This window comes from Belonocnema kinseyi, chromosome 10 (assembly GCF_010883055.1).
Source record: "Belonocnema kinseyi isolate 2016_QV_RU_SX_M_011 chromosome 10, B_treatae_v1, whole genome shotgun sequence".
Taxonomy (NCBI): Eukaryota; Metazoa; Arthropoda; class Insecta; order Hymenoptera; family Cynipidae; genus Belonocnema; species Belonocnema kinseyi.
The window spans coordinates 110,729,457-110,752,862 of NC_046666.1; the positions used below are offsets into that span (position 1 = coordinate 110,729,457).

General features: G+C 36.8%; 1 protein-coding gene across 3 annotated transcripts in view; it reads right to left on the reverse strand.

The window, feature by feature from the left end:
• The window catches only part of LOC117181431 (probable ATP-dependent RNA helicase DDX46), a 186,119-nt gene that overhangs the window by 78,277 nt on the left and 84,436 nt on the right, over nt 1-23,406 (reverse strand). For all 3 annotated transcript variants that reach the window (XM_033374082.1, XM_033374081.1, XM_033374080.1), the window contains 3 exons: nt 10,075-10,269; nt 3,709-3,856; nt 3,206-3,517 (listed from right to left, as the gene is read on the reverse strand). In XM_033374082.1, the coding sequence (XP_033229973.1) occupies nt 3,206-3,517; nt 3,709-3,856; nt 10,075-10,269 (655 nt within the window). The remainder of the gene's footprint in view (nt 1-3,205; nt 3,518-3,708; nt 3,857-10,074; nt 10,270-23,406) is intronic.

The following is a 23,406-nucleotide window of genomic DNA, read 5'->3' on the forward strand; positions in this document are numbered from 1 at the left end:
GTTGGCTTCTAGAAGTCAAGGAGAACTATGTCAGGCTTCGAGTGTGCAACAAAAACAATTGTTTGAGAATATAAAGTTCCAGTATATGCGGCACTTCTCATTTTCGACAATTGACTCTATTTCCCTAGGAGTATTTGGAAGAGTGATTTTAAGGTTAACGCGGGCCCCAGACACTCTATTTTGCTTCGGTGATTGGAAGTTGCTGATATTTTTCTTCTTTATAGTGTAAGCAACCTCGCGATGTTTATTTCTCAAGACTGCATTCTTCATGCATATGTACCAATTACAATTTTTTGCCTGCGAGAGAAATAATAAAAATGTTTTTTCGTGTTCATTAACTAGAACTTTCTTGACCCCTTTCCCAGAAGTAGATATCTCTCTAGATTTGGTGTTTGATTCTGGTATTCTGTAGGGAGCGGCTTGGCACTTTAGCTTCATTAGCCTTCTGGGAGCACTAAAATAGTTCTAATCACGGAAGTTCTAAGCAAGAAACCATAATTTTACGCCCTGTGACTTGAAATTAAGTGACCTTAGACTCTATAGAACCCTAGATTGGTTTTATAATTTTTCGAAGCTGCAAAGACGCGATACAGCAGCGCCGGCAGCGCAAAAAATGAGGGGGGTCCGCGTAAACCCCAAATGGTCAACGTTTAAACTCTGTCTCACGTGGTCCACGCAGGGTTAAGACCGTCCATGTATAATACATGGGTGACCTTGCACTTTCAAAATAAAGGTTTGCCGCAATACTACCCATAGGAATAGCGAAGTGCTAGAGATAGTGGCAATAATGTGAGGCAAAATAAGAGTGGGCTCATGGTGTCGCCATGAAAGACACATCCCTGAAAGTTGACCTTGTTATGTATCACACGATTTTTGCCAGATGAGATAGTAAATATGGTTTTCTTAAGCGGCATCAATCTCTCTATGCATCTCACGATATGCGGATGAACCTTTAAGCTTTCCAAAAGACAGATGATAAGTCTATGGGAGGCCGAATCGAAAGCTTTCCGCTAATCCATTCAGGTCATCGAAAGGTCATGTTGGTAGGATACTGCATCTTTGCAAACACATCTATCGATGAGCAGGTTCTCCCGACATCATGCTACGCCTTTCTTTGAGCCGCGTTGTTCATACATTTCTTGCCACACAGGTTCAATTGCCCGAACAATCCCATCATTTAGGATAGCTGTGAATATCTTATAAAGTGTGTTCAGACAAGTGATTGACCTGTAGTTCTTCGAGTCAGCTAAGTTCCCTATTTTCGGCAGGAGGGTTTTGCGTCCTTCCACCAACCACTCCGGAATTGGCTCTTCCGACTTTAAATGTAAGGTGAAAATACGGGCCAAATGCTGATGGGTCAGAGAGAAACTGTTGATTTTCTCTGACCCAGCGCTCTCTCCGCTATAGACTTTTCTTAGCTTCAGATAGTATCCGTATTCTCTTAACAATATGATGCCTGATGGTCAGCAGCTTCGACTTGTTTGTGTGTGATAACGGGTCCGGAGTTCGCGCGCGAACTTTCGAACTTTGGCAGTAACATTCCTGCTAGATGTGATGTAGTCAATTACACACTGATTTGCCTATCTTGTCTAGCCTATTTTTTCGGTACCAGACGACAAGAACATCATAGCCAAGGAGAATGAAGAGAAAAGGAGGTATAGAGACCTATACGGGAGTTGCAACGATTGTACCCGGAATATTCTGTTAAACTAATTGTTCTTGTCATCGGCGCTCTTGGAGATGCTAATCTTTCATTGGCTAATAGCCTGAAAAGCATCCCTGCGTATCAACAATATGCTAAAACACTTGCGGGAAAAATGCAGAAGGCGGTAGTCCTTGGTTCGCTCCGTGTTCTTGGGGTGCACGAGGCTTTTGCTGGATCGTCTTATTGATTCTTTTACAGACTGTATCCACCTATCTCACGGCCCTGAGACGTGGTTATGGCTGAAATTTTTACTGTGATTTCGCTGGGATCAAGTGCAGTTTTTCAGATTCGCACCCGCTCCCGGTGAAATACTCCGGTGGTCCTTATGACAACATATATATATATAGGGTGTCCCATCACCTATCAAACAAAAAAGTCATCTAGAAAAAAGTTGTGCGGAGTTCACTTTGAGCACAAAGAAGCTTCAAAGTTGGGTCTAATCAACCAATGAGGAGCGGGCTTTAGCTACCACTTGTGCGTACAAACTATGGGGCCATCCATATACTACTTGGGCAATTTTTCACCACTTTTGGATTTCTCTCCTTCTCTCGTGGAGAGCCGTAGAATTTTGACGACTCTCCCCCACCCTGCTCTGTCCACGTGGAAATATTTTATGAAAATATAGATACTCGAGGTATCTCGAATACACCTTGTCTCATTTAATTATATTTTTCGCAGATTTAGGGGAACGTGTGTTCGCGTGGATTCTAACCCGACAACCTCCGGCCTCCCAATGATTAGACTTTATATATGATCCGGCACATCAATTATTTATGAAAGTTGCTGCCTCCGACGTGATTTGGTGTAATTTTTCATATAGGTAGTAGTGATACAGCATGGTACCCTGAGAAATTACAAATGGTACGTAAATCTTTAATCTATCGACAAAATGACAGTAACCCATGGGCTTTGTTATAAAATTATACTACAGTCTCTATTGATGGTTTAATAGTCATAGCCTAATACTTGAAAAGGAGCTGATATTTCAAATTTTTTTAGGAGTTACGAACTTCTTCGTCATAGTAAAAGAAGGCAAGATGTCGCAAGACACAGCCTTGACAGCCAATAGGTATCCGCCATTACATACACTTCTACGTTCTTGTGCGCAGGAGCATATTAATGTTTTGATTGTTTTGGGCGGAAACAGCCGACGAGGACATTTTCGCGCACAATAAAATACTCCTCTTGCACTTTGAAAATACGATGAAACCAAGTGTGTTTACTTTGGACTTAGAATATCAAGATTGCATCCAGCTATAAGTCTCTAAACGTATCTAAACACAAACGTCCTGGGCCCTTTTTATGCGGAAATACACAATTTATCCCGATAGAGTTACGTCATGTATATTTTTTCACAGAACTACGTATATTTAAATCGTTATATGTAGATCCAATAATTTGCATTCATCAACATTTATTAGAGTCCATTTTCGCACCATGCCAACAAAGTTTAATTTTAAGAACAAATAATATTAATATAAAAAGAATTTTAAACCATACCTCCGCCATGAAAGCGTCAAGTGGATCAACATCTTCTACTTCAAGTTCCTCTTTTACAAGTCCCATATCCTCCTTCAAATCCCCTTCTTCTTCTTGAGTATCTTTATTACAATTTTGCATAACGGGTGTCTCCTCGTCGCTTTCATCTTCTAAAGTCCATTTTTTTGAAGGCATTTGTAAATTTGCCAGAATAGTAGATTTTCCATCTTTTTTGGTTGCCTCTTGCTCTTTTTTCTTCCGCTCTGCACGCCATCTTTCAATTCGTTCTCGCCTTTTTTGCATCTCCATTTCTAAACGCTTCTGCTCTTCCTCCTATTTAAAGTAAATAAACATAATTAATTAGACCTTGACCTAAGGTAGCTTAGTTTGCACTTATTACAAACTTAAACTAATATTCATTGATTATTGAGCATTGGTATATTAGCTTACAAAACCCTTCCTGGTGGTGCCTTGATGCCCATTTCACAAACAATTTTGGGTTGAAGTTTGACATAAATACATACCTTATCAAGATTTAAGGGATCAAATGGCAACTCTTCCTTTTCACCTTTTTCTTTGTCCTTTCGATCACGAGAGCGTGATCTATTAGCCCGTTCCTTGCCAGATCGAGCAGATTTCGAACTGTTAAGCCGCTTTTCTTTACTGTCTCCGCTAATTTTCAAAAAGATTCAACAAAAATAATTAATAGATATCATTCATTTAATGACGGTCATGTAGATGGCAGACCGAGGATACTATATTAGGTGAGCAAATGCGTTTCGATATTTTTTGAGCAAAACATGTGTGCGAGAAATAAGAAAAACGAACGAGTTTTCACTCTGTTCCTTGCAGTGCTCCCAATACTGCCCCGACCAAAATGCGCTCAGAGGGCCAATAGGAATTATATGCTGCGTATCTTACATGAGAAGAAATTGACTATATTTCCTTGAGTAATAACTACGATTAGCCTCAATGATGCATGCGCTATAGGATTGGAGAGCAAAATTTAAAGCATTGATTGCCTGTACACTTTTTAACACCTAGTGGCGCATGCATGTTACCACATAATATAATACCCTAGCAGAACTATAGCGATGTTTCATGCTCAATAGAATTTGGAGAAATGAAGGGTTTCTTGAGTGAAACAGAAGTACTGGCTTTAGTCCGTAAATTATTGTCCGAATAAGATACAATATCGGCGGTCATTGAGCAGGTTGTGACTTTATCTTTAACTACTGTGTTTTTAAAGATCTAAAGAGATTTTCAGAAGGAAAAAAATATTTTTACCTTATGAAGATTATAAGTTAAACATTTTCTTTTGTGATATTTCATTATCACAATTTATATGGAGGTATTTTAAAAATTCCACATCGAATGTCCCAACCCGAAAATCGATCCGACCCAAACCCTTTGGTTTACGTATCTCCAATCACTTTCATGCGGAATAAGAAAAATGTTATAAATAAAATTTTCAATGTTTGGTTTATAACATTTCATAATTAGATAAAATAATTTGATATCGTACGTTGGTGGGCGATTTTCAAACGGATTTAAATTTCCTGTTCCTAGAAGTTTACTCCATGTTTCTAGACCATTATTGACTATTTAAGAGCATGCTCTTCGGTGACCACGTGACTAAACTAGTACCCGGTTATGAACTTTTTTTTGGTGTTCACTGTGCCCACACAGATTGAGATATCGTGTTTAAACTTTGACAGATAAAATAAAAAGCACTAAAGAAAGTTTGTATACATCAATATCTTGGTAATTTTAAAGAAATTTTATTTATAAATTAATGAAATAGGATATTACCATTCTAGTCATAGCACTTTGCTGATCAGTTTTGGTTTGATGCATTTAAGATTTTTTAATTCGCTCATATTGAGCACTGAAACCAATTTCAGACTAAATCGTCTAAACCTTGAAAAAAATTAATATAAGCAATACAATTTTGACATTCGTTGAAAATCAACAAATAAGTATCTGCACACACGTGATTTATCATTATTTTTGGAGCATTTTTAGCGATTTCTAGCGGAGAAAAAAAGCAACTTTGACGTCGATAAAGTCGAGATCAAGTGACTAAGTTCGTCCATGAAATTTTTGTGTAAAATGATTTTCATTTTTTTGGTCCTAAAAATAAAAGATAAATTTCAAATTGGACAGCAACACCAGCAATGTGCTAAAATTTACTCGTTGGAGTTCTCCAACCAAATCCCATCATTCTTGACACATAATTTTTAACGTTGAATCGATCATCTGATAACTATTGTTGACAGTGAACCAACCGGTGGGACTCAGCGTCGGACTCGCCTTGTCATTCGACCTCGGCCGCAATTTTATTTTTATTGATTTTGTTATTAACTTAGAATTGTTTCATACCAGTACAAAAAATCCACAAGAATATACCAATATTAGAAAATTGTAATTATTTTCTGAAGATGCACATTTCTCAAGATGGGACTTAGACGGATATTCGGGTATCACATTCTAAGATGTTCCTCGATTTTTCTAATCGAGGCATCTACTTTTTCGACGTTAAAAGTTTATTTCCTATTCCTGTAGTATTTTACTAGAAAACTTTCTTCGTAATTACAAACATTTTGATAAATACAAACGTTCGTTAGTGCTTTCTGTATAACTTCCTAAATCTTGGAAACGGTATCTCAATCCGTATGGACGTAGTGAGAACCAAAAAAAAATGAAAATCATTTAATTCTCTACACAAAAATTTCATGGATGCACTCAGTCATATGATCTCGACTTTATCGACGCTCAAAGTTTCTATTTTTCTCCGCTAGAAATTGATAGAAATGGTCCAAAAATAATGATAGATTACGTACGTGCAGATACTAATTTTTTGATTTGCAACGAATGTGCAAACTTTGTTGCTTATATTAATTTTTTTAAAGGTTTAGACGATTTAGTCCAAAAATAGTGCAAGTGCTCAATATACGCGAATCAAAAAGTCTGAAATGCATCAAACCAAAAATTATCGGCAAAGTGCTATAACTCGAATAGTAATATCATATCTCATCAATTTATAAATAAACTTTCTTTGAAATTATAAACATATTGATGTATACAAACGTACTTTAGTGCTTTTTATTTAATCTGTCAAATTTTAAACACGATATCTCAATTCGTGTGGACACAGTGAACACCAAAAAATGCTCATAACCGGGAACTAGTTTGGTCACGTGGTCACCAAAGAGCATAAACTTAAGGAGCGTATGGCACATATGGTACCCTACTTTCTTTTTCTAGAGCTCAAGCTATAAAAATTACAGGTAAGACATAATTTTTTTGGTAATAAAGTAGTAAATCTTGAGCTTTTCTTTAATACGCGATCCATTTTGGATTGCAATACATTTTTGAATTTTTTAATTAGACTGAAAAATATCGTAGGCTACATTAAAATAGAAGGCCCCTATTTGGTTTAGAACAAAAAAATTAATTAATAAGAATACACTTTTCACTTTTCTCTCTTATGGAGATTAACATGTAAAACTACATTCCTTTCATGCTTTAAAAATGTTATGTAAGAATGTAACAACATTGTCAATGTCCGTAAACCCGGAATATTCAAAACCATATAACGGACTTTCTATATATTTTTATCAACTGGAATGTTTACAAAAACTTGAGTTGCTTACCTACGAACAAGTTACTAAAGGAGAAAATAAAAACGTATAATAATTTATAGGAGAAAAAGACTATTAAAAACATAAAAAATCATTAAATTGTGAGTTTGGTGACGCCTTTGCTTTAGGTATTAATACAATAAAGTAATACACACCAGTAAATCCTCTTCTCCTAATTTGCTCCAATTTGCTCCTCCTACTTATTTATGACTATTATCTGAGGCTTCTTCAAGCCATAAAGGAATTTAGAGGCAGAAAAATAATACATTTAAACAGAAAGTAAATGTAAAACTAAACATTTATTGTAGTTTTATTTAAAAAATTAAACAATTGTTTATCAGCGACTTTTTGAGCGATTCTTTATCAGCATCATTGCAATTAATTAAATTAATCATTATTATTAAACATTAAATAATAATTAGTCAGCATCCAAAATCACATTTAGTCCAGTCATCTGGTCGGAAAAATAGGACGAAATGATCATTTCTGGGGCAGCCATTTTTTTTCAAAGTACTTCATTTGTGGGTGCATGATAAGAGATCAGATTGGTGCTTTCCTGTGCATTTGAGAGGTAAAAATGTCCTTACAAATAGTAAGGTAGATACAATTCTGCGTACAACTAAAAAAAGAACGTCGTTCTGTCAACAATAGTTTTAGAGTGACGGCCTTTCAAAAAAACCCGATTTTTTCCAATTTTTTGCCAAAAATCGCATTTTTTTGGTTTCTCTGTAGCTCAGATCCTGTGGGCCAGATCTAAAAATGGTCAACAGATGAATTACAATGGACGGAAATATCTGTAATTTAAAAAAAGAACATTATCCTAACTGTAATAGATCGCAAGTTAGCACCTGTCAAAGGTGACCCATTTCGACCTGAATTTACAGGTAAATTCCCAGAGTTCAGTTTTTTGTGAATAGCTCGCATCGGGGCTGTCACAGAAGAAATTTCATACAGAATGAATACAAGAGGACTCAATTCTGCGTAAGTTAAAAAAAAGAAAATGTTCCTACTCACAGTAGGTCACCTTCCAAATATGCCTATATTTTAAATCTTTTTTCCCCGAAGCAACACTAGTTTCGGATTTTCGGTGAAAAAAAGACAACAAAAAAAATCATATTTGGAAGGTCATTACTGGTGACCTATTGGGATTAGGAACCTTTTCTTTGTTTGAATTACGCAGAATTAAGTCCTCTTGTATTCATTCTGTACCAACTTTCTTCTGTGACAGCCCCGAAACGAGCTATTCACAAAAAACTGAACTCTAAGAATTTACCTGTATATTCAGGTGGAAATGGGTCACATTTGGCAGGTGCTAACTCGCCATCAATTATAGTTAGGATAATGTTCTTTTTTTAATTATAGATATTTCCGTCAACTGTAATTCATCTGTTGACCATTTTCAGATCTGGTCAACAGGATCGCTACAGAGAAACAAAAAAAAACATGTGATTTTTGGCAAAAAAATGGAAAAAATCGGGGTTTTTTAAAGGTCGTAACTCCGAAACTATTGTTGAGAAAACGACATTCTTTTTTAGTTTTACTTAGAATTATATCTACCTTACTTTTCGTAAGGACACTTTTAAGCTCTCAAATCCACAGGAAAGCACCAATCCAATGGAATGTGATATTTTGCACCTTATCCCAAAAAAATTTCCGTATTCCGGGACGAAATCCTGTTAACAGAACCTGGCCCTATATTATGCACCCAACAGATGAAGTACTTTAAAGAAAAAAATGACTGCCCCAGAAATTACTATCTAAAAGTACCTGATGACTATACTAATTAATTTTGCACCAAAACACGTTACGTCGACACTCCAAGTACGAAGTGTTGCGTATAAAGCATAAGGCATTGCGCAGTTTCATAACCAGACATACGAAGAAGTGACTTAACAGAAAACCACTTACTTCCATGAAAAATAAATAAATTGCCTACGAAAAACACAGTTTTAACTATTCTCACGTCAACACTTGACAGTTTGCGATTTAAAACACTGAAGTGTAATTCCGGTATCTGAACTTGATCGGACTTCTCTTTCTACTCTCTCTGTCTGTTCAGTACTTCTTTTTTGTTTTCTTTGTCGAATCGTAAAGCCTATTAGGTAGCCACGACAGCGTCACATATTCAGGCAAAATTCGATCAATTAAATGCTACAGCCGTATCAATGCCGGTGTCTGGACTTAAGACTGAAATAGGAATTATTAACAATGGAATATGATAGAGACAATTATCTGCAGAAATGCAATAAGATTTAGGTACGACGCTTATTGAGGACTCCAGCGAGCATCAATCTTTCACAAGGGAGCAGTTCAACTTTGCAAAGTGTAGCAAAAAAAAAAAAAAAAACACGTAGCCCTACTCATTAAAAAAAAACAAAAAAAATACAGGAGTTTTCTAATTTTATGTAGCCTACATATATTTCTCAGTCTAAATTCCAGAATTCAAAAATGTGTTTTTTGGCCCTCCCTAATGCTTATATGACCCCTTAACTTTTGCGACAACACTAAAGCCTTTATAATTATAACGATTTTTAGCGATAGGTTTCTTTAAAATCAATTATAATCATAAGGAAGTAGTTTATATCAAATTCTAAAAATATAAGACGTGCTCAAAACCTTAAAATTGAGTCATTATTCATAAAACTTCAAGAACATGGAGAAATGTGTGGAACCTGAAATGACTACTACGAAGCCTCCCAAAAAAAAAGATCAACGGGAGAAAAAAAATATATATTTTTTTTTTAAGCCGATTCTTAAAGTATTTATTGGGTTGATGGGTCAAAAACCTTTTCTGAAATTAATATTATTTTTAGAAGATTTTTCTGTACATTACAGCACGATAAACATGAGAACTGTCAACTGCTTCATTTCTCTAAAGACATTTATGGTATGCGCTGGTAAAAGTTTCAAAGCCGAATTAGACATAAAATGCCTTCTTTTTCTTCTGTAGACAAAAAATGTTTTGAAGGATACTTTTTTTCTAATGAAAATTCTAAAATTTGTCAAAAAATAAAAAAAAGGTTTGAGACATATATTACAGTCGTATTTTTGTACGCTTTATTAAACATAACAGAAAAAGTCTCATTATTATTTATTACTTTATTTAAAAATCAAAGCCATGTAATCCCTTTTGGAACGCAGATTATAAAAGTTGAGGAATAGTTCCGGGAAAATAAATGTGAATATCATATAAAGCCTGTTGGCGGAACTTCGAAAAGTATAAAACATCAATTCCGTAATATTTACCGTTTTCTCTCTCTTTCGTGTCGATCTCTTCTTTCACCTCTATCCCTTTCGCGTTCTCTAGAGCGACTTTTTCTCTCTCTATGTCTCCCTTTATCTCTGTCTCTATCTCTACTTCTTGAACGTCTCCTTCTCTTCTCAGGTGAAGCAGAGCGAGATTTGGATCTAGACCTAGATCTTCTTCTGTGATGTCGATCCCTAGAATAATTGTACTGTGTCAGTCTACTGACTTTTGTCTGGAACGTGTTGCAGACATATTTTTAAAAAATTTGCGTTTTTGGTATTAGTAATTTGGATTTATTTAAAATTAATTTCGCCTGTAACTCAATTGAGATCTGAATATTGTAATTATAAACTGTATTAAACGGTACAGTACAATCGATTACATATATAAAACTTCAGGGCAATGAAACTTGAACGCCCCGGTTCGTTTTTAATAATAACGATAAATTGTATTGAAAAGTGAACGAGTGTAGTAAAAATGGCGCTCTTCACATACACTTTAATGGCTTTAAACTAGCAAAACGTATATATAAATTAAACCTAGCAACGATATAATGACTAAGTAGCCTTTGAAATGTTTTATTTAATCACTTCAGTTACCTTCAGAAAGAAATAATGTGCAAAAGCTGTTTTTCTTACACATACATACACTACCCTCATTTGAACACCATTTACAAACAACGAAAATGGCCGATTCGGTACTGTGCTCGAAGGCGATGAGCAAAATCTCGATAATCGAAAAGTAAAATGCTCTCACTGGGTACCAAAACACCTTGTTCTATGCTTTCATTACTAGTGACATCTACAGTCGTAAATGGTTACGATATGAATATCATTCTCGTCACTAATCATCAGGACCAGGAGTAAAGACTACTATCAGCGAGAAAATTCGTGTCTTTTCACTTTGACGTTAAAAAAGTAAGTGAAATAAAAATGGTAGCTCAATGAATAAATGATCATTTTAATTCATGGTTCATGGTTCAAATTCACTATCTGCCGTTCTAATGAAGATAATAAAGTGATTGAGGTTTGAGCTAGTTAATCAAGCTACCTGTAATTATTCACAATTTGAAAAAAGTATGTGCTTCTTTTTCTCTTTGTGCAAATTGCCATATTTAAAGACAGTTTTTTTTATTAGATGGCTTTTCTTTCCCTACTTTTTTAACGTCAAAGCCAGAGGACTAGCATTTTCTTGTCGATAGTAAGTCATTAGATCTTGTAAGTCGTGACTGTTTTTTGTGTGTGTTGTTTTAGAGGAGTTAAGCATGCATTCACGACAGAGTGTGTGATTCATTGAAGTCGTACCAACCAAACTCACCTCCTATTCCTGCCAAATCGTGATCCCCGAACCAACTTGGCATTAATTTAGGGCCAAGATGCTTCTACACCGTGCATTGGCGATCTCCTGGTTGACCAGCTTGACTCATATGGCGACTTCGCTGAGCTTCCTATTGGGGGCTGCTTCTCTAAAAGTCGCACCTCTGTGTCCCATTTTGCCGCATCTACAACTTTTGATCATCTCGGGACCAACACATATTGCTGCCAGGTGTGAATACTCCAGGCAGCGGTAATAACTTACAGCGTCTACTTTCTTTCTTACTATACAGGTCACACACTCCACCTTGAGGTGTTCTATCAGGATTAGCTTTGCGGCCAGCTACTCAAATTCACGTAGGCATTCCCCTGAAGGTATTCTGCGTCAAGCTGACTTTGGTCTTTCCTCTCATGTTCTGACCCAAAGATCTTCTTATGGCTTCTTTTACCTCCTCTTCCTCCGTAGTTATATAGAGGCCCAAAAAATTGCTACAGTGGAAACAGTCCCATATTACGGGAAACAAGCTCGAGCACTTTTCCCCCCACGGCGACTTCCTCCCTGATAGCAGATGTCAGCTTGGTCCTGCCCTCAGCCACATTTAAAACCTTAATAAGGACATCTCTGTTCCTTTTCTATATTACACCTTTGATTCAACAAAAAAATGGTGACACTCGTCTTAGACTCTTCTTCTTGTTAGATGTTTTTGTTGCAGGATGCCCCTTGGTTACGTCGTTCTTTGCGCCTGCCAGCTTTGCTCGAACACCCCGAACCCAGGACCTCTTCGGCATAGGTTTGTACGTACTGGCCTCCGTGGCATTTACGCTAAGATCTGTCGCCATTTGCGCCGTAATCGGGCGTGGGAGTTGCTTCAGTTTCTTCTACAGTCTGAGCCCCCTATGCTTGCCACGTCTTTACGTCCTGTCTTCTTTTTGGCCTCCGTAAACCTCTTACCGAAACCAAACCATCCCTCATTATTTGTGTATTTTATGTTCAGTTGGTTATCGAAAGGCTTTGACATAAAACACCAAGAGTTTGGAATGGCTCATAATTAGTAAAATAATTAAACATGGGATATTAATGGTCAGTTTTGCTTTAAAAAGTTTATTTTTATAAATAAAAAATCTTTTGATTTGTCTGACAACTCATTCTTACAATTAAAGGAATTCTAAAAATCGGTGATTTAAAATCAGAACACATTGTTGAATTTAAATTAACATTTTTATAATTGGATCTAAATTTATTATAATGAGTAATCAAGAGATAAATCTAGTAAAATAAACGCTGTATTACCTTCATCCACAGAATCTTACCAGCTGGAAACCTCGATAATTCGAAGTGTTCCGGGACCGAAAAAAACTTCGAATTATCGAACATAAGAGTATAAACGCACATAATTCTTTATACGTTTATCATACGTCCCATAGAAAGTATTATGAATTTCCCTTGAAATACAATCAATGCGGGCAGTGTGAAAATGTTTTCCAGATAATATTATAATGCCAAAAAAATCATAATCAAACGTGAACATTTAGACAGGATGTACTTCGAATAATGAAGGTTATCATCACGGCGGGGCATACAATTTTCTTCGAATTTTCAAAAAATTCGAATTATAGAGGTCCGAATTATCGAAGTTTCACTGTACATATACGCAATTGGAAAATAGATTTTGGTAACCCAGCGATCGAGCGAACTTGCCACGAAGAAAGTTTTTAATCTCACTAATAATTTTATGAGCAACACTTTTAAATGTATCCCCCTAGAACGTCATCACTTAAGAGAATATAAACGCTGAGAACCATTATTACTCACCTTAAACCGCGACGCGCTACGACAAATAATATACTACGTTAAACGGTTATGAATAGTGCCGGAAATCTCGAATAAATGCTTGTAGTGAGACCTAAGAGATAAACGACCTACTCTGATGGAGCACTTAAGACCGAATGAAAATTCGCATAATACGATTATCACACAAAACTGGCTCCCCGATCGTCATCATGCAATCCACAGTGGGCTGGGGGACTCAGTTTCGTTGATTAATTCGATCTTAGTTACATTGAGAGTAGTTCAAAGTTTAAAAAAAGTGTAAAGTATAAATCGATTCGTTTATCAAAAAGTTAAATTATTATTGGTGACAGATCTGCTACCATACGGGATACGACCCAGTACGGTCCGATTCAAAAGACTTACCGGGCCGTTTCCGAGACTAGACGAAACCCCTGAGGGGCCCGGCAGCCCCGGGCGATGGCGCGTTCCGTCGTCAATCTCAAACTGCTTGTGCTCGGGAAAATTAATTGTTCGCTAATGTGTACTAAAAAGTCTCTTGGTCATTCTTGGGCCGGCTAATATGTCGCCATCCTACCCTCACCACAATTCCTGGCGGAGCTCTTGATCAGGACCACACTCGTCCTCGGGCTATCCACCCACCACTATCTGCTAGCACTTCGTAACGGGCTACCAGATATCAACGATTAAACACTTATTTCTAAAGTGAATTTTATTCTTATCCATTCAGGAAATTATGATCCATATTTCTCCAATTTATATTTACTCTTTCTGCCTAGAAAAAATTGACTTAATTTTGAACCAAGCCTACTTTTCAGTAAGTGTGATTTTCCATCAAGATGCGTTGATCTCATTTTTATCTCTTGATCAAAATTGTTTTTTTTTCAATTGGCTTTCGTTAAAGTTCTTTGAAATTTGACTTGATTGAAAAAAGTTTTGAGACTTTTTTGTATAACTCACGTTCATGGGTCCAGAACTCTGATACGAACTTTTGAAACTCTCCAAATTTTCAAATAAGAAAATTTTGGTTTTTCATAAGTGCCGTAGTTCTTTGATTTTTGCCTTGATCGAAAAGTGTTGAAGCACTTTTTTGTAGACTTCTCAGTAAGGAGGGCAAAACTCAGATCAGAACTATTAGAACGCTAAAAATTTGTGAATAATATGTTTTTGGTTTTTTATAAAAGTGCCGTAGTTCTTCGATTTTTGACTTCATAGAAAAGTGGCAAGATACTTTTTCGTAGAAATCATGTTGCGTGTTCCAGAACTCTGATCAGAAATCTTGGAACTCAACATTTTTGGATTCCAAAATGTTGGTGTTTCTTAACAGTGGCGTAGTACTTTGAATTTTAATTTTATAGAAAAGTGTTCTACAGATTTTTGTAGAGCTCTCATTAATAGTGCCGTAGTTCTTTGAATTTTCACTTGATCGAAAAATGTTATGAGACTTTTTCGTCGAACTTATGTTGATTAGTCCATAAATCCGATCAGAACTCTTGGAACTCAACAGTTTTGAATTTGAAGATTTTGGTTTTTCTTAAAAGGGCCTCAATTTTTAAAATGTTTAGTTGATCGGAAAATATTATGATACATTTTTGTATTAGGTGCGCAACTAAGCCGATTTTGACATTTAAAACGTCATGAACCAAGCTAAGACATATGGTAAAAAAACCATGTTGATACATTAGTGATTTTATTTTGGCGTCATATACTTTTGGTTTTGTTAAAATGTCTGATTTTGTTCCAAATCATCGTCATTTTCGGAAAGTGTTGATGCGTGAATATTCGGTGAAGCCGACGACGTAGAAGCATGACCGGGCAGTCCCCATAACTTTCTTCTCTTTGGCTTCCTGTAATGAATTCATTTTTCATCACCCGTCACGATGGGATGAAGAAAACCCTTCCTTTTATGCCGCTGAAGCAGTTGTTCACAGGCGAAAAAATGACGCTCAAATGGCACAAATGATAAGGAACTCAGGTTCCTTGTTTTTTATCATTCCCAACGCATGCAATTGCTTTGAAATGGCTTGGGGGGTAACTATTAATGCTGAAGCAAGCTATTCTTGCTCAAGTTGTAAGTTTCATTCAATTTCAATTTGAAAAATCTCATTCTATTATTTGAAAGGTTCTTTGCTTATTTTTTATTTTATTTATAAATAATACAATTATTTTTAGTTAGACACTATTTAATTAAACAATTTACTAGATAGTATTTAATAAATACACGACTAATATAGGCCTTAAGGATATTTCAAAAAATAAAATGAGCGTTTGTACATTCAAATTGAATGAGAATTACAACTTTTGCCTAAAATAAAAAAAAAGGAAAATGCAAGTAACTATATTTTAATAAATAATTTTGACATTGCCTTTTTTTATTATGATTTACGCTTAGGCCTTTTTTATCAATGTTATAAATCAAGTTAAGGATTAATTAATTTTTATTTGGACAGATACACATAGAATATCCTTAATAATAATAATGACGGAAACCCTTCTTCGAATTGAGATAATTTTTTTTTTAAACTATTTTTCCGCGTTTAAATAAAAACTTTCAAAGCGTCTAATCAAATATTGTAGTTATTAGTTATCAGATTTCAAAGATTAACCATTTTTCATCATTTAAAGGTTTTCAGTTTTATTAGATTCGTTTTACAGGTAATTGACATTCTGAAACAAGAATCTTTTGATTATGGAATTTTGTTTGGTCACTGACGTAGCTAGCCCTGAGAGGGCCCTGTATCAACATTTTTTGGGGGGACCTTTTTATGTTTTACAAGTTTCTTAAAAGTGCTTCATTCATTCTTATTTGGGGGCCACCGGTATCAGGGGGCCCCATATCATTGAAACGGCTGATACAGACTTAGCTACACCTCTGATTAAAGAATAATTTTGTCTGTCATAATCCCAAAAAATAGGTTTACTTTCTTATATTTTAAAATGGTAAATACCATACAGCCACGTACTTTGTCTTAATTTTTGAATTTGACATTTAATTATTTCCTCGAAAATTTAACCATGAAACCCCAGTATTATGTATTAGAATATCCATCAACGTGTCGAAAATAATCTTATCGTTTTCCACTGAAAATTTTGCTGCAATTCTAAAATAAATTCCATTATAAACTTAAAAATAGTCTTTTGTTATTTTACTTTTAGTTCTTTATAAAGCACAGTTTCGTTGAAAAACCAAAAGATAAAATTAGAAATTCATAAATAATTATTCTAATCATTATTTATTTATTTTTATTTGTTATTTAGTGGTTTATTATGATTCGATTTGCTTTCTAATTTAATTTTTTTTAAAAATCAAGAAAGGAAGAAAATTGTCGCGCCGTTGATATATAGGGGTATTTCGGACCCATATGATAATAATAATAATAATAATAATAATAATAATAATAATACATTTTAATTCAATTTTATTTTAAAATTTATGATGAGAGAAGCTTTAGGCTCCAGAAGCTACGATCATGGTTTCTTTAAGCTACCAATCCCGACGTAACTAGAACGTGTACGTCATCTACTCCTACTCATTCTATCCTAGAAGTTAAGTAAGAACGTGAAATTTAAGCAAGATAATTCGTAAAACACTGTTCCTTAGAGTGCGGTCTCTAGCCGCGGATGACCTGACGCGGCAGAAGGTACAGGTGGAGGTGAAGGTTTTACCTCTGGATACTTTTTTGGAGTTACCAACCTTTGTAAAATATTAAGAGGAACAGTGTTGTCGGACTAGATGCAGTGATCCCAGAAGAACAGCCTTTTTCATCTGACTTGCGATCGTCCGAGCCTGATGCTGGCAACCCAGGATTTTGTTGAGTTGACTAAGAAATGAAGCTTTCATACCTCCAAGGCAGCCGATTATGAGAACTACAAGATGGACTCTGTAGCCTTGGAACAGCCTGCTCAGCTCGAAAAGAAGAGCCTGATATTTCACTCGTTTTTCTTGCTCCTTTGCCGTGATATTACCATCGGCTGGTGCTGGGAATTCAATCACGTGAATTATCTTGGTCTTTATATCTTGGAGGACAATATCAGGCTTTGTAGCACTGACATGTTGAATGGTGGAAAACGAGAAATTTCAGTACATCTGACACTGATAATTCTCCACAATGGATTCTAGTTCCCTCTGGGCGTATGGCAAGACGGCTATTAGATTAACACGATAGAAATGTCGAAGATGGTGATATAACACTTTTGGAGTCGTACTGTATCTCTCTATGAAACCGAAGCGTGCATACTTTGAGTGTCCACTGAGAACATGTCCAATTGTTTCTGACTAGCTTGCACGCTCGAAAGTTTGTATCGCCTAAAGGTAAATTCATTATGTGCTCAAGGTAAACTAAGATGTCTATAACGCCGTTTTAACAGAGAAAAAGGAATCACTCCCTCTCCGATCTTAATCCAACAGATTTGAGAAACATGTTGGATAGAACCATCGATAGCTCTTCTCTACGTATATTATTTACCATGAAGGGGCTTGTCATCATGTTCCTTAAGTAGAAGCGAATGTTTTGTTTCCTGTACACGATTTTTAAGCACCAAAGGTGTTAATGATGCTAGGCCATGTGTAGTGTCGCTAGAATCAAATGGGAGACCAAGCTCCTCTGCTCCCCTATCTGCGGCAAGGTAGAAAAACGCCGCAACGTTGACGACTTTATGTTGGTGCACAAGTCGCATTAGAAAATCAGTGCTTTTTAGAACTGAGCAGGCTGTAGCTAGAAACGTTCTTCGATGAAGACACTCCAAGCTCAACAAAACCTCTGCTCCTTTATCTCGAGAGAGGTATATACGTGGTATAAAAAATCTAGGATGATGACTTCGATGGGTTGTCATCATTTTGCGTGTGCTTCGGTTAAGTTGCTTCAACTTATCGACGTTCCATTCTTTCTGCACCAAACGTGTAAAGCAGTATAGGAAAGGCCAAAATATATGGTCGCCTGGATCTTCTTCTTTCCAGATAATTCGGAAGCCCACATTTTTCTGAGAATTTTGCGATACCTCTTTTCAAGGGCCGGTTTAATACACGCACATCTTGGGTTCCCGCTTGCCGTATTCCAAGATATGCACATGCTTCGCCATTACCAATATGTTGAATCGTATTTCCACCTATGGGCTGAAGATCCTGTTCTTCACGCGTTGATGTATTTTCTAGTCTTTCTTGGTGTATCTAGATGGACGCAGACACACTTGTCCATTCCAAAGCTCATGACAATGGCTTTAGAGTACCCACTTACAGCGGCCACAAGGATTGCCGCGGAGCACAATAGAGGCAAGAGGGCGATACAGAAGAGTACCGGATTTATAACGTTATTATAAAGTCACTTGTCTTTTGTTGAATGTTATGACAAATCTTGTTCGCCACAAGAGCATAAGCTGGCGCTGAAAAGTTTTTCGTTCTAGTGATAACTTTCTTTACTTTATCAGCAGTAATTATTTGACAATCCTCTTCTGGACGACGCAACAGTTGCCTCTGGCAAAGGTTGCGGAACAGTGAGATATCTGAAGCGTTTTCATCTAAATTATGAGTATCTTCATATACTTGTTCTCAGAAGACTTGAATCTCTTCTCGACTAGGCGGATTTTTAACACCACATGACGTTTTGTTGAAAAGACGAGAAGGTTGCGTAGAAAAGGTGAAATTTTCTTTAATCCACTTTACTCGCCTTACAAGGCACTCTTTGGCTGTTAAAAGAGCTCTTATTTTTTGCGTCCAGTGCTGCTTGATGGTGAACAGTTTACACTCGTTCAGCTTGTGATTTGCTTTTCGTAAATTTCGAACAAGTGCCCTTACTTTTAGCGTGAACTTCTTATTTGATTTTATGTAGCTAATCATGCACTGAACATTTGATGCATGCCGTCTAGCCGTTTCTATTTTAAACTGAAGCTGTGCAATACGCTCGTGAGTCTTGTTCTATGAAGGATTTTGCTCTTCTTCATGATAAAGAGTTTTATATCCCCCTTTGCTTAAGGATCCCTGATCTCTTAAATACCAGGGCGTTTTATGAGCATATTCCAGGAGCATATTGACCCAACGTTCATGCAGCCTTTGCACGTATCCTTTTAACACCGGTGAGCTTTTTTCCAACAGGTAAGGATATCCCTCCTGGGTTGGTCCGACAATTTAAAACGATGTTATTGGCTGACTGCAAGAGCCGGAGCTCTCGAGCGATGAGGTCGCCACTTCCGTACGCCTGTTATTATTTTTTTTTAAACTTCTACTCAGGTGAACCCGATTATACATCATAGACACGGACTAAGTCAAGTGACTGAGGACATTAAAATGTAATGAGTTAATTTAATACATTGTTTGAAACCTCCTGCTATAATGTTGTAGGTATACAATTACAAGCGGCCGTGAGCGTTGGAGGTGACAATAATCACCTCTGGATGCTTTCTTAGAGCTACCATCTGCCACTCCATGGGTTTTTAGTCCCTCGTTCCCTCATGGTCAAGAAATATTCTTACAATGCGACAGGCGATTTGTAAAACCGTCTTCTGAGCTGCTGCCAATACCCTACTGACTCCTAAATGTTCAAGATTTTCATTGCATCATGCGGGAACATTGCCTGTAGCCGAAATCACAAAGGGATGAATAGATGCATGATTCACATTCCTCCATATGGTCTTTACTTCATGCCTTAACTCGCTATACTTGTGGATCTTGGCTGTATATGTTGACTGCAAATTTTGATTAAGTGGACAAGCACTGTCGATGATTTAGACTCTACCACCTTTTTTTCTCGCATCGCGATGTCAGCTCAAGTGGCCCGGATGTAATGTACCGTTTGGATTGTAACATTCCAATAGAAGATGTAATCTTCGCTTTCTAAAACGGACATTGGAATGTATCTAAAGAAAGGCATCCATTCTTTCAAAATTCATAGGTTTAAGGCAAGTTGTTGATGTATAATGCCTGCTATATCATTATGTCTGTTCTTATCAGGCATCAGGCGACATCAAGTCTTCGTTATCCACATCTTCCAAGGCGAGCTCATCAAAAGGAAGCCGCCGTTACACTTCCACTTTGATAGCAGCTATTTCAACTGCCGAAAGCAGTCTGTTTGCAGATATTGAGCATTTTTGATCTGCCAAATTCTGCTCATTTATTTTTGTGGCTAGCTCTGGGTATTTAAGTAAAAAGAGTCTATGATGTTATCTCCTCACACTTTCCCCACATTTCTCTGCCAAAAAATAAAGGCGCATAACATCTCTGTTCATATGGTATGTCTATTTTCGTCGCTTTTTTGGTTGCTGAACCTCTGCTTCTGCCTCTGGTTGTATAAGGTCATCCACCTCTGGAGGATGTGGTGGTGTTGGATCATCAATAGGTTAAGGAAGAACATCAATTGCTCCTGCTTGACCGTTTGTCGCGGCTTTCTCTAACTGATGTTCATTGCCGTCGTTTTTCCACGCCAAATCAACCTGTTGTTTAATCCCCATTGCTCGGTCTTCTGTAACATGTAGATTAGTTCTGATGTCTTTCACCTTAGCGATAAGATCTCTTAGTGCGACCTTTTGTATATTAGGATACTTTGCAGCAAATTTTGTTCTTAAATTGTATCCTTTTTCCTTGTTTGTTTCAAACTTCGCACTTTCATAATAGAGACGCACCAATTCCTCTTTCATTGTGGTATTCCAATTGATGCTCTCCCACGGTATTTCTGTCGAGGTGGTTGGCTACAAATAGCTAACGCTCGCCAAAGCATCCTCAGCAGACACAGTTGATGTTCCACTGCTTACCGTTTGTCGCAGATACTCTTACTGGCCAGCTGTTTGATTGGTGAGACCTGCCTGACCATCACGCAACTCACCATCGCTACCATCCCGCATGCTGTGGCCCCCAGCTGTGGCTCCAGGGGTGCCCAGACGATCCTCGGAAAGCTACAAGCGTTTCAATATTTTTAATATACTCTCCATTATTATTTGGGTTTTAAGGTGTTCTTGTTAGTCCCTCTCCTCTCCGTTATCAGCCTATCTGGCATGGGAAACCAAGCCAGTGGCAGTGCTAGAACATAGCTATGAGGCGATTTTACTCCTTCATTTTTAAGTGACCAGAGGTTGATGCAATATGCCAAGCTAAATGAGCGAAACATGACTTCCTATAAGACAAATTAAATCTTCTATGAGGTTATAACATGCAAAATCCTGATCCAAATTAAAAATAAAGCAAACAAAAAATTATTTTCACTTTTAACTACTACAAATCTAGATATATAATTATTAAAGATCTACAACGAAATTCTTTCTAATTTTCGCATATTATGAATAAGAACTGCACCTTGAATTATTTTGCTTTCTTATAAAAACTTTATTTTTAAAGTTCAACAATCAGTTCTTGCTCGAATCTTCCTGTAAATTTCACTTCGGTCCCAAAATTCTTCTTCAAATACACATGACTATTTGATTAAATCTTCAAAATGTTCGCTAATCGTAAATAGTTAATATAACACTTTTTTGGTTTAATATTTAAGTATGTAGTTGAAAGTGGAATTACTTTGTTAAACATGCATTTTTTGTTAATGTCTCGGTATTTTAGTTGAAGAATTGTATTGACTTTTTGTTAAAAATTGAACTATTTTATTAACACTTATTATTTTCTTTAAAACTTAAAATTGAACTATTCCATGTTTGTTTGAACATGCTCCTGCTTCAGTGAAAATTTCAACCATTTGGTTGAAAATTTCTGTATATCGTTTAAAATTGTTCTTTGTTTGGTACGAATTTAAACCAATTAATTTTGTTTGCTTGAAATTTCATTTCTTTGCTTGAAAATTAGTTCTTTTTTATTCATAATAGATTTTTTAAACTAAAATTTTAACTATTCCTATTAGTATTGCCTACAAATTATGAAATTTTACATTCCTACTAGAACAAAGAGGTACATTGCGCGACTAGTGCGAATTGACAGTAAAGATAGGAGGGGCAACTTTTGTAAGTTTGTGACTGTGCACAATTAGGATGGGAATGGAAAGGATTAAAGAAATGGTGTGAAGATTTACTAAGAGAAAGAGAGAAGGGTAGGGTGGTACTGTGGCGGAGGACTTTAATGCGAGAATGAGGGGTGGGCCTTTTCTAGGAAGGGGAGAGCTTTGAAAGAAAATCTAAGGATAAGATAATAAATAAAGAGGGAGAAATTCTAAGAGACTGGATGGAGAATGGAGGCTAGGCAGTGGCGACTGGTATGGTGACAGGAGGCAAAGAGAAAGAATACACGTATGTGAGTAAGATGGGGTATCGATGATAGATTAGCCATTAAGTTTCTGTATAAAAGGAGAGGGTGGCGGAAGGCAGGTTGAGGAAGAAAAGACGTTAAGCTAGAGGGTGACATGGACGAGGGAGGCAGTCGCTGGAAGAAATATGGGAGGAACTGAAACAGAAAGTGAAATGGTGTGTGCAAAAGAAGGTACTTAGAAAAAAGTAATAGTGAACCCGTCCACGGCTTCACTATTACTATTCACCACGGCAAAGGAATGGTGAAAAGGTGGTGGGATAGGGAATGTAAAATGATGAAAAGAAAGGTGAAAAGAAAGTGCAGGAAGTAGAAGGAAGGAACTGTAAAAAGGGAGGTGTACGTAGAGATAAGAAAGGAGTTTAGGTTGATGTGTAAGAAGAGCAACAAAAGGAAAAAGATGTGGAAGAGGAGTTGAGAAGTGTTAAGACAGAAAGGAAAGTGTGGAGATAATTAATAGGTTAATAAAACGTAGGGTGGGGATAAGTGAAAAGATAGGGACTGATGAATGGAGCGAATTTTTGAAAGATTCATTTCAGGGATCAGACACACGGAAGAGAAATGAGGGGATTAGAAGAACGAGAGAGGTAGATTGAGAGCCGCTGAATGACGAGGAGATAGGGAAGCAGATAAGGAGGGAGAGGTTGATCGTACCAATGTCTAAAAAAGGGGATAGGGAGATACAGGAAAATCATAGAGGAATTACGGTAATGAATAGGGCATACAAAGTATACGCGATGGAGCTGGTAGATAGGCTACAGAAGGATGCTGAGGAGAAAGGAATACTGCCGGAGACGCACGCAAGTTTTAGGAAGTGAAGGAGTACTATCCACAATGTTTACGTCTTGCAGAACGTGGTAAATTGCGAATTAGCTAAAAAGAGTGTGAAGGTGTACGCGTTATTTGTAGATCTCAAAGGCACGCTCCCTTCGGTGGACATAGGGAAGTTGCGGGAGGCGATACAAGAGAGGGGAGTGGAGAGAAGCCTGATCGACAGGTC